This window comes from Mytilus californianus, unplaced genomic scaffold (genome assembly GCF_021869535.1).
Source record: "Mytilus californianus isolate M0D057914Y unplaced genomic scaffold, xbMytCali1.0.p SCAF_13, whole genome shotgun sequence".
Classification (NCBI taxonomy): Eukaryota; Metazoa; Mollusca; class Bivalvia; order Mytilida; family Mytilidae; genus Mytilus; species Mytilus californianus.
The window spans coordinates 36,224,612-36,244,088 of NW_026262615.1; the positions used below are offsets into that span (position 1 = coordinate 36,224,612).

General features: G+C 34.1%; 1 protein-coding gene across 1 annotated transcript; it reads right to left on the reverse strand.

The window, feature by feature from the left end:
• Positions 1 to 5,981: 5,981 nt before the first annotated feature.
• Positions 5,982 to 11,584, reverse strand: LOC127723576 (uncharacterized). Its single transcript, XM_052230248.1, has 5 exons — positions 10,700 to 11,584; positions 8,637 to 8,743; positions 7,907 to 8,026; positions 7,284 to 7,307; positions 5,982 to 6,405 (listed from the first exon to the last, which is right to left on the reverse strand). The coding sequence occupies exons 1-5, from the start codon at positions 10,705 to 10,707 to the stop codon at positions 6,005 to 6,007; spliced, it is 660 nt and encodes a 219-aa protein (XP_052086208.1). The 5' UTR covers positions 10,708 to 11,584; the 3' UTR covers positions 5,982 to 6,004.
• Positions 11,585 to 19,477: the final 7,893 nt, after the last annotated feature.

Below are 19,477 nucleotides of genomic sequence, written 5' to 3' on the forward strand. Positions count from 1 at the left end.
ATGATTTGGTCTTGTTTAGAAAACATTAAAGAGTTATTTTTTCCCCAAATTGTACCGATTGAAAGCTTAATTCTTCTTTCAGTTACTCCTACGTGAAAGGGTACCATCAGGATGCCCTACTGCAGAGTAGGTAACCTGTCGAAAAATTATTATCCGGAGTCAAACGTCGGTAATATGAAAATAGTCTATTGTGTGGTCATTATTTTGATAGTCGCAATGTGTATGTTTTTTATTGCGTGTTTTAGTTTTAAGTCTAGTGGTCTAGAAAGGAACAGGGTGGTTTTTGCACACGTAAAACTGAGTTTAACCACACGACGGTTTGTCTCTGTACGAAGTCAGTCTATCTGGTCCATGGGTTTTTTGTTGTTGTTCGTTTTTGTATGTCCGTTTTTCGGAAGAGCGAATTGTTGATGGTTGATATGGATAGTTGTACCGTATGGTATTTATCATTTTGCTCTTATCTCCTGTTTATGTACAAGCCTAGTTGGTCGAGTAGTCTAGGGCGCTGGATATACAGCGCTAGACACAGTGCAAGTTGCCACGATGTCATAGAAGCAAGGGTTCGAACCAACTGAGGGGAAAAAAATTTGCTAACGCAAATTTGAAATTCAACATGTATATATATATATATATATCTGAGTATGTTGATATGTTTTCTTGTGGAATATTATCTTATCATGTCTGTCTAGTACAAAACAGGATTATCATAGATCTATATCTCATTACATTTTACATGCACATAAAGGTATTAATAAAAATTCCAAACTTTCGACAATATCAACCAACGGAACGAATGGAAATATTATGCATATTATTGTCCTGAAGATACTTTTAATATTATTTGCTGAACAAGGAACCTACGTGTTTCAATCAATCCATTAAATTGTATGGGCGCAGCCATTTTATGAAGATAAGATAACATGGCATTCAGAATTAAGAGTATGGCTAAACTTGATTGGTCGATGTGTGCAACTGGTATTTTATCACTAGACACTTCGTGCACAGTGCACGGAAGCCGGTAATTGTCAGGGTGTAGTTTTATTTTTAAGTCGTTATAACGACTTAGCTAATAAGTCGTTATAACGAGTTATGTAAGCTAAGTCGTTATAACAAGTAAGTTAAGCTAAGTCTTTATAACGAGTAAGTTAAGCTAAGTCGTTATAACGAGTAAGCTATGTCTTTATAACAAGCTAGATAAGTCGTTATAACGACTTTAAAATAAAACTACACCATCACACTAACCCCACGTTCGTAACTCTGCTCTATACCAAAGGCAAAATAATATATTTTCCGTAGCCCTAATAGAAATGAGAATTCTTTCCTACGCTTTGATAAGACACGTGATTTTGAGTGCAAAATTGATAGGCAAGGGAGATAAGTACAAATTACTGTAAGAAAAGCAACGGGAACATATCTTTTTTTGACTACAAAAGAATGTCCTATTAATTTTTCTTTAATTCTAGCAATGTTTCGTTCAAAAAATCAACTTTCTAAAGTCTGTATCCCGAAAAGGGCTACTATTGTCCTCTATGGGGAAATTAATTGGGTTTTTTTTGCAATCAACAGCTATTTCAGTTAATCAGTCAAACAACAATTCATCCATCCATCAAATTTTATAATAAATCGAATTTATTCTTGCGTTAATTAAAGTCGCATGTTGTCTGGTTAATCTGAGTCAGATAAAGATGAACTACTAGGTAAACATTTATAGGGTCTCATATTTAACGATATATTATATTTTTGAAAATTAAAATTATAAACAACGGAGCCTTTTATATTAGATCACAAGGATATTTTAATTTACTGGCACTACTGCCTGCGGTGGTTGACTGCTATTCGTCCCCAGGGGTATCATTAGCACATGAGTCGGTGCTTTGGAGCTTGGATTATTTATAACATACCTTTCTCAAACTCTCTGCTGAAAAATGTGTAGACTAAGGTTACAACTCACTTCGGCAATGTTGACCTTAGGTGGGTTTTGTTTTTCTTTCTTTTTTTGTCGCTATTTTGGCATAAAACCCTCTAGTGTTCAAGTATGCACATTACATTAATGGAGTTTTCTCTCGTACTGTTTGGAGGCCGTAAAATGTTTCCCCTTGCTTGAGGTAGGCCGTTAAAAGTTTTACCTTGCTTAAGGTGTATGCTCTTCTGTACATTTAAAGTTATGTATTTTTATTCTTGAGATAACTTCTCTTATGTGTGCCACATCATTCTTTCAATTTTAGGAAAGTTTGCATTCTAAAATTTAAAAAAAGACGCACACATCCTATTACTTGCCCCCATTCCTATCCACCTTACTATTTTCACTTTCAAACATTCATTGGGGGCGGGATCAATACACCGCTATTTACACATCAGACCGTACTGGTTACCGGAACTTTGGATGCCTGCAATATACCCGGTATGCCCTTAATTTTAGAATTCATTCATATATTTTGTATTATTCAAAGTTATCACTCAAAATGTATTCTACAAGGACCACCAGTCCTTCACCTTGACACTTGATACCTAAATTACCATAATATATTCCACATAGTTCTACGCTATTCCTGGTGCTTGGGACCTTCTTAAACTTGCAGTGAGGTGAAAGTTGTTCTGCTCCGTGTCGAAGGCCTCACTGTGACTTTGAGACGAAGAACAGCAATAAAGCGCCGTTTTTTGATTTTTTGTGTGTGTTTTTTTGCTGCGCATGTACTGTTTTTGTGTAATTGATAGATACCCCATATCCTTTGTTTTTTTTCTAATATAAACATCTTTGCTTTTATTTTACCTGGTTAAGCTTTCCTGTTGAAGGAAATCCAGGAAAGGTCTTCGGAAGCACCAAAATAATAAAGACTTATATTCATTAAAACAACTTTACATAGGAATATAATCCTAGGTTGGAGTAGAATTATTTGAAAATAATCACTCTGTTCAGAATTTTATATGCAAACAGACAAAAGATAATCATTAAAACAGTCTGACAGTGTGTGACATATATTTTTGACATTGATTTCTATAATGAAAGTCGAAATTTTACCCATATGCTATTTTCGGATTGATAACTCTTAAATTTTAGATATAAACGCGAATTTAAAAAAAAACGTTGTCGCCTACGTATATATTACGCTCTGAAGCTCAGCCAACGTCAATTTTACTATCGCAGTGATAGGTAAACTTAATTTGAAAAACTAAAACCTGCAGATACGTTTTACGTAGGCCAAGCCTAATTCACAATACAGCTGTCTTCAAATGATAAATTTTGCTGATTTCCCTAATTACTTCCTTAAATTAGCTACTGGATAAAAAGAGTAAGAAGACACCAGAAGGACAATTTAAGGCAAAATAAACCAAAGGAAGAATCAAAAGTGCTAAAGAAAAAAACCTGTCATTCTAACAGTTGTATTTGACAATCACTTATTCATTTCAACGGACACTCAGATGTGTGATCAGTTTCAAGCGAGATGACATAATCTGTGTTACAGAGTATACATTATCTATGTGCCTGTCCTAAATCAGGTGTATGTTATTCAGTGGTTGTTGTTTATTGTTGTATATCTTATTTGTTTTTCGTTATTGTTTTGTACGTTAATCAGGCCATTTATTTTCTTGTTTGAATTTGTCACGTCTGGACCTTTTTTTAGCTTGCTATGTTGCTTAAGTATTGTTCATTAATTTTTCGTTATTGTTTTGTACGTTAATCAGGCCATTTATTTTCTTGTTTGAATTTGTTACGTCTGGACATTTTTTTAGCTTGCTATGTTGCTTAAGTATTGTTCATTAATGGAGTCCGAACAATGATCAATGGCTAACTTCTATGTCATAAAGACTCTCTTAAACAGATGTTCTATTGGCAATCATACCTCATTGTCTTATGTTTATATTAATATATTTTCAAAAGAATTGTAGGTGCAAACGTTACTGTGATAGTTGTATCATGTAATGTGTACAACTGGTACATGAGCAACACGACGGATGCCACATGTGGAGCAGGATCTGCTTACCCTTCGGGTGCACCTGATATTGACCCCGGTTTTTGGTGGGGTTTTGTTGCTCATGGTAGATTTCTAGTTTGTGTTTGTTAAACTTTGCTTTTTTTTTTTCTTTTTTTTTTTTTTTTGCCAAAGCCTTGTCATTTTATTTTCGACTTATGAGGTTGAATGTCCATTTGGTATCTTTCGCCTCTCTTCATCATCAGAATTCCTCCTTAAACATATAGACATTCATATTTGTAACAAACTGTTATCGATGCTTAATTATCTTAATTTAATTTTGGACATTTGAAAGAATAAACAATTACTGTAGGTGTCTTATAGCCATTTTCCCCCATGCTGATTTTTTCCAGAGGAGGAACTGGATCGTTCCAGTTTTCCCCCCGGAAAAAAAGAACAGGATCACACTTTTCCCCCATAACGTGATAGACAGACTTGTAGACATGTTAATAGACTAGTGGACACATAGCTAGACCGTTGGGTGAACATGTTGACCGACTGGTTGACACGTAAACATATACACTGTTATCAGGACTATCCTCCCACCTAGTAACACAAGAAGCTAATTTTCCCCTAGTAGTAACGTCGGCGACGTCATTTGGAAATAAATTAACCATTAAAGGATAGTTACCTTCTTTTAAATAGTTAAGCGTTACCACACAATCATCGTAAACACATAAAAATACCAGGAAATAGGTTCACAGACTTGTAGACAACTAGACAGGCTGCATGTGGACATGTTAACAAACTGTTGAACTCATAGACAGACTTGTAGACATGTTAATAGACTACTGGACACATAGCTAGACCGTTGGGTGAACATGTTGATTGACTGGTTGACACGTAAACAGACTGGCAAACACGTAGATAGACTGGTGAACATGTCGAATGACTGGTGGACACGTAGACAGACTGGTGAACACATATACAGACTGATGGACACATATACACTGTTAAACATGGATAGAGACTTGCGGATACCCACAGAGTGGTGTAGACAGACGTGAAGGCATGTAGACAGACTGGTGAGTACATACAAAATATGGTGAACATGTAAACGGATTTCTGTACACACACAAATTGTAGACATGTAAACAGACTACTGAAAATGAAGACAGACTAGTGAACATTGAGACAGACGAGTGGTCATGCAGAAATGAACTCAGATTTAATTTGTGGAAATGTGATGAAATCACCATACTATCTGGCATGCACAGGCTATTGGACACAGACGGCTGCACAAACATAAAATTCAATTTTTAATGTAGGGTCACTTCCTTTTAATAAGTTCTATACCGTTTTCCGTTTTTCAGAATGTTTAATATATAAACGAAGGAAAACTTTTAAAAGTCTTTCAAATGCCAATGGGTGGCAATTTATTAAACAATATATCAATTGGTCAAAATTTCATTATTTTACAGTAGCATTTTATCATCCACAGTATTTATGAATAGGAACAGATTTTCATGTGCATGCATGATATAAACTATACTAATAAGTCGAATTTTTTTACATAGCCTATAATATATAAATGGGGGTATTTTTTGAATGCAAATGGCACCCTTATAACAAAATATAGGTGACCCATCCATACTTCCCGACCCCAGATCTTTCTTAGGACACGCGATGCGACAAAACGAACACAATTTGTAACTCCCATCATTTGCTTTATGTAAGCCACGCCGAAAAACAGATTATTTTAGCATTCCAGGGATCAATCAATTTTAAGAAAATATGGAAAATATATGCAACAAATGGCCGTCCAACTTTGATGTATACCCATGTTTTAGGGGAATTAGTGGCTTGGGGAAAAAGTGGCTATATGTACACGTATTGTCAAATTTCCTCCGGGGAGTGAGTTAATGGCAATGATACAAAATTTCCTCAAGGGAAAAATGAGATCATGCCAGTTTTTCCTTTCAAGGCCCCAAATTCATATCGTAAAAAATGTGTTGTGTTTACAAAACAAAAACGATTATTCTGAGAATAATTTATTTCATCATGCTAAACTCGAGGGGTCACAATAATCATCTTCACGCAGTGGTTAATTGTCCACAAGTTTCATTTATCTCCTGTCGTAAGTCGTCGTCTATTGTGCACTGCTTACGTGTGTTCTTCATTTTACGACTACATGTATATCTACCATATTTTCTATAGCCTTTTTTCTGTCCTGGTTTACGTTTGTTCTTTATTTTACGACTACATGTATATCTACCATATTTTCTATAGCCTTTTTTCTGTCCTGATTTAGGACTGCGACTAGCACTATCATCCTCATTAGCACTGTTATCTATAAGCGCGAGGAGTTTACGGCAGAACGATTCAAGGGGAGAATCAATTACAGGATTGCATCCCGCAAATTCAATTGACGGGTCTTGGATGTTACAACCATCTGGAATGTTGCAAACAATTGGTCTAGTGGTCGGAACAGTGACTGAAATGATAAATATTTATTTTTTTCAAATGGATTCGATAAGTTAGCATATATGATGATTTTCAGTAGATTTTTTGCAAAAAATAACTCATTCAGTAAACTAAAATCAGTAACAGCGGCTAAAAATTTTAAAATATTTTTACAACGTAATATTAATATCATTCGTTTACGGCAAAGACACAAGCACAGATAACTATACGACAAAATGTACACAGAAAGACAGACAGACAGACAGACGTGTGTTGATAGGTAGGTCTGTACTGATTTTTTTTAAATATATACAATAATTTACAAATTTTAGTCGAAAGAATGTATTTATGGTATACTATAATTTTATTTAAATAAAAATAAAACAATAAAATAGAGTGTGTATTAATTATTTTTTCTTGAATGAAATATACTGGAATACTTTCTTATTCCGAAATATAAATGTAAAGATATTTACTTTTGGTATATATAGGCATTGTTTGTAATTGAAGGAGAAGCAGAAAACCTTGGCCGTGTCGACGCACTTATCTTCGTTCAGTTTTGATAATGCTATATTATAGCTTGTTTCGGTTGTTTTAATTGGACTAAGTCTTGTGAAATTTCTATTTTATATACTAAATACTACTAAATATTCGGTACAGACTATTTGCATGTGTAAGCAGTTAGTTTTTCTAATCGAGTACACTTATTCTAATACTTTAATTTGCCTTTACTCTTAGAAATATTATAACCCATGGTACCGTTAATGCTATTAGTATAATGTCAATACTTGACGAGCTTGAATATCTTCGTACATATAATTATTAGTAAGCTTTTTAATTTAACATTAACTTTATATTGAAGTAAATTTATTTCAAAAAGATCATTGCTTGTAGCTACTCAAAACTTACCATTATTTGGTCTAGCACTAAAGGCTGCAACATAAAGAAAGAAACTTATAAAAATATATATAATAGGCATGCGCAAAATAAGTATTTCTGGAATGAAATGTTGATTTTGTTTGTTGTCAGCACGTTTCTTATTCAAGTATGCATTTCAATTCACTTTTCGTGTGTTTTAAGGAGAATGTTCTCCTGAACTAGTCTACAAACACACGTTATGCAGGAAGTTGGCATCTACGAAGAAAATAATTACATGTTCAGGATGTTGCTACTTAATTTACATACGTTGAAATACCAGAGAAAAATAATAAATGAACACAATACGCAATAACATTCATTTGGTTTACCTGCAAACAAATTAGTCTCACGTCAACATCAGTTACTTACATATAAGAAGTCTCACTTCAACATCGGCTACTTACATATAAGAAGTCTCACGTCAACATCAGCTACTTACACATAAGAAGTCTCACTTCAACATCAACTACTTACATATAAAAAGTCCCACGTCAAAATCAGCTACTTACACATAAGAAGTCTCACTTCAACATCAGCTACTTATATATAAGAAGTCTCACGTCAACATCAGCTTCTTACAAATAAGAAATCTCTCGTCAACATCAGCTACTTACAAATAAGAAGTCTCACGTCAACATCAGATGGATTGGGAATTCCATTATCATTCACAGGTCTGCATATATCACAGAGAGGTGGTTCACTAGAATACAGTGTGTCTGGCGGTGAAAATGGATCTGAAACATTAGAGAGCATGTAGTATATAAACCAAAACGAAATAGTAAGCTATTATCAAGACATTTGTTTAATTTCGAAAATTTGAAGTACACGTAATCAGGCGACATTTCAGATTTAGATGAAATGTTGTATAAGATCTACTTGAACTGCATATGAATATCGAAAAATAATATATGTAGCTTTTATGCATCCAGATATACAGTAATTAAACATTTGTGAAATAGGCCTTGATATGTAATATGATATGTATGTTAAAATCGACGGAAATTTGCATTTTGTCTCTTTAAATAAAGATATGTGTCAAAAATCCGTCCACAGGATTTTGTTTGAAAATCATATTTTATTGCTATAAACATTTACTTTATCGATATGAAAATTGTCGCCATAATCGTGTTTTGCTGTCTAAATCATCTTAGTATGAGTGATGAATGAAAAATTATGAACAAATACGATTTCGCAGCGTGACGAATTCACGACGTTATAATTTTAATTGTATTGTTTTACCCTTTTTCACGCTTTATATCAAGACTTATTTATGTCTACAGAAAGAACGAATACGGTGACTGCCTATCATTTCCATATCATTAAAACCGATAAAAAATATATTACCTGTTCTATTTAGCGTAAATGATGCAACTTCAATAAAATCATTAGAAATAACGCTAATTTTGAAGCACCAATAGAAATATTGACCATCTTTCAATGGACCCGAGACCCTGAAAAAAGTAATTATCGGTACACAATTGACAAATTCGTTATCGATAGTATAACACAAGTTGTCATAGTGTTATATGACAGTCAAAGTTACGCTAAAACCCAAAACTTTGAAAGCAAACGGCGTATACGTAACTTAGCACATAAATGTTGTATGACTTAAAGGGATCTAGACGGATAGCCAAATCCATCATAGGTCAACTTTGCCTGAGGGAGTCTCTAAATAGTTCTAAATAATTCTAAATAATGTATATGTATATATACAATAGATATTTCAGCTGATCTGTAACAATTCCATCTTCATGCCTTATATATCATGTACTGTATTACGACGCTAGATTAAAACTGACGAGGAAAGGTAACACCCGGCCACCGAAAGCTTTATTTTGTGAAGCCTAGGTGGTCGTGTGGTCTAGCGCGTCGGATACAGTGCAGGCGATTTGGTGTCACGATATCTCAGTAGTATGAGTTCGAATCCCGGCGAGGGAAGAACAAAAAAATTGCGAAAGCAAATTAATCAGATCTAACATTGTTGGGCTGATGTTTAGACGAGTTGTATATATACAAGTCGAAATTGAAAACAACGTTCAAACCTATGATTGCGTTGGATAAAAACCGCAATTTTTATACGTGTGCATGCAAAACAAATGTCTTGTTAGAGGGGTCTAAATACATCACAAACAACATTTTCCAAAAGACAAAAAAAGTGAAAAAGTATATTTTAACAAAACGCATTTGACTAACAGGTCGAACAACAAATGCTCTTAATTGCTGACTGCCATTGGCGATTGCCAAATAAACGGATCACCGATGTAATAAATGGATCTTAATTATAAATTTAATACTAAACAGAAAATAATAAACTTGCGGAAAAGATGGTATACCGCAAACAAATGGTGCAAAGGTTTTTGTACACCATATCCGGATTTCGACAATTAATGCCTCTTCAGTGATGTTAGGAATCGAAACGGTATTTGGAAAGTCATACAATTTACCTCAATTTAGGATAGACTCTTGAATTTTGAGGAGTCAAAATAGGATGAACGGATCATATAAACCCGAAGGCAAATATAATACAAGCCTATATATATATATATATCTACGGACAATTTAAGAAAGGTATGGCATAATTCACGTCAGTATCGAAGCTCTGGCTACTGCATGTGGTACTAGCCGTAATGATACTCTTTGATATTGCGTATTATTTCAGAAAGCGGCTTATTGCCGATTTTCAATTGATGGGTAAACACAACAGGAGCAGATGACCTTTCCGGAACACACCCCGTCAGTATTTTAAGTGGGGTTCGTGATGTTCAGTCATTGGCTTCTATATTTTCTTTGGTTACATCTTCTGACATCAGACTCGGACTTCTCTTGAACTGAATTTTAATGTGCGTATTGTTATGCGTTTACTTTTCTACATTGGCTAGAGGTATAGGGGGAGGGTTGAGATCTCATAAACATGTTTAACCCCTCCGCATTTTTGCGCCTGTCCCAAGTCAGGAGCCTCTAGCCTTTGTTAGTCTTGTATTATTTTTAATTTTAGTTTCTTGTGTACAATTTGGAGTTTAGTATGGCGTTCATTATCACTGAACTAGTATATATATTTGTTTAGGGGCCAGCTGAAGGACGCCTCCGGGTGCGGGAATTTCTCGCTGCATTGAAGACCTGTTGGTGACCTTCTGCTGTTGTCTGTTCTATGGTCGGGTTGTTGTCTCTTTGACACATTCCGCATTTCCATTCTCAATTTTATTGTAATTGTTGTTTGTCCTTTCGACGTTTTAACTTTTTCGCCATGGTATTGTCTGCTTTTGATTGGACTTTTGATTTTCGGATAACCTTTAAAGATCTTCTTTCTCTCTTGTTTATACATCATATTTTTCTGCGATAAAACAGCTTTTCAACGGAGCTTCAAATGTCAAACTTTAATGAAGGGGAAATAAAATATCAAAACGTACCTTAACATGTAAAAGTCCCCGTCACGTTCAATGCATTCAAGTTCAACTTGTTCTTCGTGAACTGATTGTATTGCAAATACTGCACCATTTTGTGGGTCCGCATTTGGTATCCCCAAAACATAACTGTTTTGATTTAAAACAATTTCTCCGTATGTGTTGCCAATTATTTCATTTGGAAAACTGCAGTTGGCATCTGGAAAACACAATTCAAAGCAAGTCACAAGAATAAAATATCTGTTAGAAAAGGGACTGTAATGAAATGGTCCATTTGATTGAGATATTCTTTTCAAAAGCTTATTCAATAAGGTCCTAATTTCAAAGACTAGTTAAAGTCACAGCTCAAAGACAAAAGAAAAATTGTAAAAAAAAAAAAACAATTACAAAAAATTGGGCTAAACTAATCAACGAGGCAATGTTTGACCATGAAGGCTTTGTTATGACGTTTAGCTTTCTTCTGAAAAATGATGGTGAACAATTATACCGTAGTATAGAAGTATGGTCATCATTTCAATTCTCCCGTCTGGTAATAAAACCCTTGCTGAAGTGGGCTGTCAGTTTTGACTGTACGAAATAAATTATCAGCCATGTCTGCATGGTCAGAATGGGGACGTGCACCTGCAAGTTAAGGAATCTTTGCAACAACTCTCTGGTGAGTCCGAAGATGACCTGAAGCGGGTACATTTTATATTCCTATCAAACATACCCTCATTGTCCAGTGGACCTACCTTGCAGAAACTACATATTGCATCAATTGGTTATTTCCCCGGCCTTAATATGCATGAAATCATTTCCCGTGTTCGTTCAGCCAGCAACAAACAATAGATCGATTATGGTAAATAATATACAGAGATTAAATATGTTAAGCAAATAAGAAAGTCTATGCAGTAAAATTAAGACGTTTTCCTTGGCTTATGTTTACGGAAAAAGGGAGACATTTTTTGTACATGGTCTTATCATCTGCTATCAGTTCTCTTATAGAAAATAAGAGAACAATAGAAAGAAGAGAAAAGTTTAATTAATCTTATTAAGAGAGGAAATACAAATTTCCGAATGAATTAATGTCACACAAGGGCCATTTTAAATTCATTTTTCAATCTTTTTTTTAAATTTACAGAATAAAAAAGAGAGGCGAAAGATACCAAAGGTATATTCAAACTCATAAGTCGAAAACAAACTGACAAAGCCACGGAAAAGAACGAAATACAACGAAAAGACATGTGTTACATGGATGTTCTTTGAGTTTTTTAACAATAGAAATGGTGAAATTCTGAACATGTAACCAACAAGGTTAAAAACTGCAACTGTTCAGAATTTTGAGTACTTTCCTCAAAAAAGAAGGAAGTTGTTAATGAAAGCTAAAATTATTTCGGCAGTAAATATCTGTTTAAAAATAAGAGATGTGGTATGATTGCAACTCTCCACCAGACACCAAATGACCGATAGAAGTTAACAACTATAGGTTTAAACCGTACGGCAAAACACATACCGCATAGTCAACTATAAATAGCCCCAAAATGACAAATGTAAAATAACTCATTCATTTCCTTTCAAGTATAAATCGATTCATTTTGAATAATGGTGTCATTTTAATCAACATTTTACAAAAACATGCAAAATTTACAATATTGTAATAAAAATGTCCTTCAACATTGCTTTTTTTTTTATGTATTATATAAAATTATTGAAAATTTTTAAAGCAAATTATTTAGACTCTGCCATGTTCAGATTTTGACCAAATGTTTATAACAAATACATAGGAATTGGTTCTTCCTCTAACTGTTAAATGCTTTAACCTGTATTCATATACTGTAATTCAAACTAGCAAATTAAAATTAGTGTTATTAAAACCATACCTGAACCGACTATTAGGCTTGCTACAAAAAACAATAACATCTTCGTTTCAAATGGAATTGATACACTGTTGCTAAAGAACTATTTTCATGCTTTATACCGATATTGCATTCACATCTGTTTAACGATTTCACTTTGAACCTAATTAAATCACACACTTATACTTTGTTTTACAGTTACTAAAAGGAAAATAGTGACTTTTAAAATACATATTTTTCTTTAATATTTTAATTTCCTTTGTTATCTGTTAAATTATGGTTGATACAATGATCAAACAGACTATTTGTAGCACTACAAACAGCTTAATAATATTACAGAAACTCATCCGACATGTTCTCGAAATATTGAAATGTTCAAATTGTCACTCAGAATATTACAGAAACTCATGCGACATGTTCTCGAAATACTGGAATGTTCAAATTGTCACTCAGAATATTACAGAAACTCATGCGACATGTTCTCGAAATACTGTAATATTCAAATTGTCACTCAGAATATTACAGAAACTCATGCGACATGTTCTCGAAATACTTTAATGTTCAAATTGTCACTCAGAATATTACAGAAACTCATGCGACATGTTCACGAAATACTGAAATGTTCAAATTGTCACTCATATCGTATGCTTCTTGGATTTTGTACATTCAATCAATTAATACTTAACTCTTCACAGATACAAAGATCCATATTGTTTACGCCAGTAATGAAAGCTGGTTTATTTAGTTGTGGAAACCAGTGTGACAATATACTGATGATTAATTCACTGCTACAGTCCCGATCTGAAATTCGTTCAAATTTTGTCTTTTTTTACTTTAATACCGACCGCTGAATGTACATTGAAATAATTTGACGAGTGATGCATGCAGGGTTAGAGAAGTCTACTGTGTCGACATAAAACTTTATTCGACTCTAAAATAGTTCTCATACTCAGTGCTCGAATATATTCTCCACTGAGATCGTTTCTCGAAGATCGTTCTCGAGAATAGCGGTCATAAACTTTTTCGAGTAAGTTCAAAGTCCGAGAACGTTTTTCTCATACGTGTAGGGCCTTAGTGCGATCCTCTTATTTCCGGTTATTCTATTTACAATGGATACCATTGCAGACGACCAGGGTACGACAGCAGTTGACGACAATGTCGGAAACTCAAAACAGAGAACCTTGTGGAGCACCGAACAGCAGGCCCTTTTCCTCTCCCTCGTTTTCAAAATTTTATTTGGTGCTGCAAAGAGGGACGGGGGAGACGGCAACATGAACACACTCAAGATTTTTATTTGCAAACCCCGTATAAGTTTTATCTCCCTTTGTTGACAGAACATTAATATCCGGCAACCTACAGGATACATGTCAATAAACCTGGATGGTTGTTATTTGAAAAATTTTGCATACCCGCAATGTTAGATTAATTGATTGTTGGTTGCTTAACGTTCAGTGGCAAATATTTCATGCATATTGAGGGCGAGGCAATGTTAGAAAACACAGCCGGGGTGTGCATGGTAGTTTTGCCTCTTTATTTATAAATTGCTTCGCCAATCCAAACAGTGACTTTCTCACGAGCTTCACTGTTCTTCCGACCCCCATCAAATGTTCAACCTCTTGCAAAAACACGCAGACAGGTCAATACTTAAAAACTGGTGTTAGTGCTTGATTCCACCCTGATTTGAGTAAAGAATTATAAATCAGGCTAGTTATGAATATGATTGTATCCGGGCGAAATCTGTATCGAGTAAACAACTCCTTAGCTGACAGGGATTCGAACGGTCTGCAAAAACTTGCGGACTAGGTGCTTGACGTCTCCTTTGCCGCCTTCTTATCTTTCTGTGTCCAGCAGCCTGCATTATCGTGATTCGAGACAGGGGCTTGCCATTCTCAAATTTTTGAAATCTACTCAACAATGTTGAGCACGATTTACATATTCAAATATGTTATTTTCGAGCACGAATTAGAATTTGGAGAATTGTTTTTGTACTCCGAGTACTGAGCAACGTTTTATGACCGGAAGGCCAGAGTTCATTAAACGTTACTCGGTACTCGGAGTACACATTTTGTGCTCGAAACACCAATTTAATAATATCTAGTATGGTTTTAATTTACTAATAACAAATTCAATAGCTATACCAATAAAACAATACTCAAAGATCTTATTACAGTGTTGGATTGGTAACCTTTTAGAACAAGTTTATTTAAAGGATTGATAAGTTTAGTAATACCTGGATCGTATCTAAAAGGTAAAATAACAAAAATACCGAACTTCAAGAAAAATTCAAAACGGAAAGTCCCTTAACAAATAACAAAATCAAAAGCTCAAACATATTGAACGAATGGAAAACAACTATCATAATCCTGACTTATTCCAGGCATTTCCTTATGTAGAAAATGGTGGAGTTGACCTGGTTTTATAGCTAGCTAAACCTCTCACTTGTATGCAAGTCATATAGCATTCCATTATATTGACAACAATGTGTGAGCAAAACAAACAGACATAATAGGTAAGAATTTCCGGGCTTGGTAAACAACATCACCATAAAAATTAGGATGTGCTTTCCCGTTTGAAATAAGTTTTTTCTATTTATACAAGTACATCCAAGCTTCCAAACCAAATCTTTGTATCTATTGAAGGATTAAGTAAAGGTTTTAAATAGTTTGGTAACGAAATCCCTGACTTAATAATTAACGCTCATTGAAATCCATTACGTCAGACACGGGGAGTTGGGATATATAAACACCGTAAGACAGTGCCAAAGGAACTTCACCGTCCAAAAAGGAAAATTAACAATAGGGAAAGAAAAATCGTCCCTTTTGTCGTAAATTTTCTTTATCAACGCATTAGCACATCACTAAGCACATAGCGTATATTTTATATTTTCATTACACATCTGGATGGAGAAGGTTTGGTACCATTAAAACGGTTAATCCCGCTGCAAATGTTTGCACCTGTCCTAAGTCAGGAATCTGATTACAGTAGTTGTCGTCTGTTTATGTAGTTCATACGTGTTTCTTGTTTCTCGTTTTTATGTAGATTAGACCGTTGGTTTTTCCGTTTGAATGGTTTTACACTAGTAATTTTTGGGGGCCCTTTATAGCTTGCTGTTCGGTGTTAGCCAATGCTCCGTGTTGAAGGCCGTACCTTGACCTATAATGGTTTACTTTTATAAATTGTAATTTGGATGGAGAGTTGTCTCATTGGCACTCATACCACATCTTCCTATATCTATTAACTAAATAGAGAAAAATGGAAAAGGGGAGAAGAAATTAAGTGCAATAAATATTAAGAATAGAGGAAAATAGGCAAAAAAAAATAAAGAATAGATAATAAAGGGATGGGGAAATATAAATAATAAAAAATAAGGGTCAAAATAAATTAATAACAGAGAAAAATGGTCTAAAACGTTAAAGATATAAAGAAATGAAGGACTCTCCTTCCAAACTCTCATATAATGATAGCGCCTTACGTCTTTAAAGGACGCAGGCAACATAATTCCTTAGAAAAATACGAAAAATAACGTATTTGTGTTTCGAGGAAAGGAAATGGTAAAATAATTATAATGATGCACGCATTATGATCAGATAAAACTACTCATACAACAATTGAATATACCAATCCTTAATAAATTTTCTCATCTTTCTTTTTCAATTGTTGCATTCATAATGGATGTATTATTTCTAGATCAGTATTCGTGTATTGATATACGCGCGAAATCTTCTATAATTTCGTCCTTTGATCTTTTAGACGAATAAATTGTCATATTAACCATCATCTTTTGACATAAATAACCAGATACCCTTTTAAAAAAAAATCTGTTACCTTAAGATCTTATGAATAATATCAATCGAGCTTTATAAGAAGAATAAATCTTAATTAACCATACAGTGGAAATAATCAGAAATATACTTTTCTTTTGACATAACTAATTATACAGTTTTTTTTTTTTTTAAATGTCGTTTTTCTTATGATGTTATACAAAGTCATGTAAATAATATTTCGACTAGCTTTATAACAAATTTGAGGTATAAATACTTATCAACCATCCAGAGGAAATAACTAGAAATAGACTTAAGGGCTGCATATTTTGTAGGGTTTGGTTGCAGTTTACAGAATAGAAAATAATGGGCAAAAAGTGCAGAATAAAGGGCAAAACATATATTAATAGAAACAAATAGGCCAAAAAAAGAGAATGGAGAATAATGGGGTACTAAAGTATAAAGAATAGAGAAAAAGTCATAATAGATAAAGAATAGAAAAAAGAATTGTCTTATAAGTTAAGGAATGAAGAAATGAAGGACCCCCTCCATCACCTTCCCCCAAATATTTTTTTTATCTTTCTGAAACACAAAATGCATTTAACTTTTATATATATAGTGGATGCCAGGCATTAAATTTTTTCCAACTGGACAGGTAAGTCTGTACTCAGAGTAGCTTTTGATGTGGAAATACAGACATTTTTGTCCATTTGTTATGATGAACCTTAACATATATAACAATTTGATCATTCACATTGCTTTTGGTGAAATACGCAGCATTTGTTAGCCTTACTGTGTATTTATAAAAGTGAAAAAGAAAATCCTGTAATGATAAACACATTAAATTCACTATTAATACTGCCTTCAAATAACCGGACATTTAAATGTATTACACGTTTTTATGTTTACTTGTGTATACACACACATGACCTATAACCTAGAGTGACCAACGGTCAGATAAAGGTAAGACATGTCAAAATGGTTATATTTCTTTCTGATGTTAATCATCATTTACTGTCAGACTTATTTTACTGTACAAAATATTAAATAATCAAAACCTGTGGATTTAACGGGATAAACACGTTCGCTGGGAGATGTCACCTTGTTATGCGTCCTACTAAAAAGGGGGCGTTCACTATCTTGTTTACATTAATTCAGTTATTGAGATGAGCCGTTAGCTTCAAGCTTGGTTCCGTTTCATTTTAATATCATGCGTCATATTATATGATGGCAGTTTTGATTATAAGTTAGTTTAATAAATGCTATTTGAAAGATTCGACTATCAGCCAAATGTATAGACGACATCTACCAAACAACAACTAGTCATGAGTATGCATGAAGTATTTGCCACTGGACGTTAATCAACCAATCAAACACCATCAATTAGTTTGGTATATGTAAATTGTATCATTAATTTTGTAGCCCATGCATATCCTTAATCAAAGTACAAATGTAGATTATCATATAACGTGTTCTTATATTTTTTTGCATTCAACTATTTTGATAATAAATCATATTCAATAATCAAAATACATGCATGAAAAAAGGATGAGTCACGTTAGATTCCACTTACTCACCCTACCACAAATTGTCTCCACCCTCGCTCAGTCTCCAGAATATAAGCAAAGGTCGGATTTAGATAAAATATATTTAACTTGCTCTAACGTACACTTAACATATAAACAAGATAAATCGAATTTGAATTATATATATTTAGATTATAAAAAGTGAGGTTTTCCACATTTTTGGGTTTAAGCGTTTTTGGTGAAGGTAGAGACCAGAGAGCGCTTTGGACACACCTTATTTACAAATTATAAAGTTAAATGTCTCGTATTGATTTTTTTAGTTTAAAAGTTTACTGAAGAAAATCATTATATTATTTTTTTAAAGAAAGAGAAACAGCATAATTCAACATACACAGGGGTTGATCCAAGGTCCGAAGATAACAAAGTTGCCATTGTCCTGAATGGTGAAAATATTAGCGAGCCTAACGAGACAAATGTTTTGGTGGAAGAGGATTTTCAAATCTTCTGAAATCCAATACTGCCGGTTGGTCAAGTCTAAAAATAGAAGTTTCCAGAAGTGTTTCCGTATCCTTTTCTGTACTTTACAATATTATAACTTCCTAAGCTGGTCCTCGACTGACTACTACACTTTGTTCATAGACAGCCGGTCAGAGCCGTTTTGTTGTAGAATCTGATTAGTCAAGAGATTGTTTTCAATCTCCTATATTAGAGGTGAAGAATACATACAGATACATATTCGTCCAATCAAATTACACGTACTTAACATGGAGAAATACATAACTTTCACATTCGTGCATTTCCTGATTTTTTAAATGTCACAATGCTTATGTCGTTACGTCACAATGAGAGCCGAATGTTCAATGGCGCCATTTACACCGATGTGTTGCAATGTAACAACGAAACGTCAAATCTCGTTAAAATCCCGAGGGCAAAATTCTGCCTCCTACATTGGGCCGTACCGGCTGTCTATGAACAAAGTGTAGTAGTCAGTCGAGGACCAGCTTAATAACTTCCATGCCTCATCTCGACAACGATTTGTGCATGATCGGTAATAAGTTTGTAAAATAGTGTCTGCATCATTTTATGAAAGACGGAGACACACATGTACAGTTACCTAAATTCGGGCTTGTATAGTCAGCAGTTTTTTACTCCAAAATTAAAGTTGCCAGGCAGGGGTGTGGATTGCAAAGTACGATAAGCAAGAAATATGAGAAAATCACAATTTTGCGAGGTTTGTTTACGTTCCTCCATGTTTGTTATTGAAATTGTAGAGGACGCCCTAATATAATTTTCAAAACTAATAATTTACCTAATCAATATTAATATGCAATTTTAATTCAAATCCATTATTAACTGACAAATGATATCAAAATTACTTTACAAATATCTCGTTTTTTTCATTAATTGCATAGCATAAACTGGGATCCGTTTGTATCTAACGGAATGAAAAACGTGTATAAGTCATCCGGGAACAGCTTTTGCAAAACGATGCATAAACTACAAAACATAAATCGGTTATTTATTCCGTTTTTGGTGTTTCGTCCTGACGCATGTGTTTTGTTAGTCCAAATAATTATGACGTGTTGAAAGACTATCTAAATTTTTCTGTGGCGCCTTCCTACGAGTTAGTCCAAATGAGTTAGTCAAAATATTATGACGTCT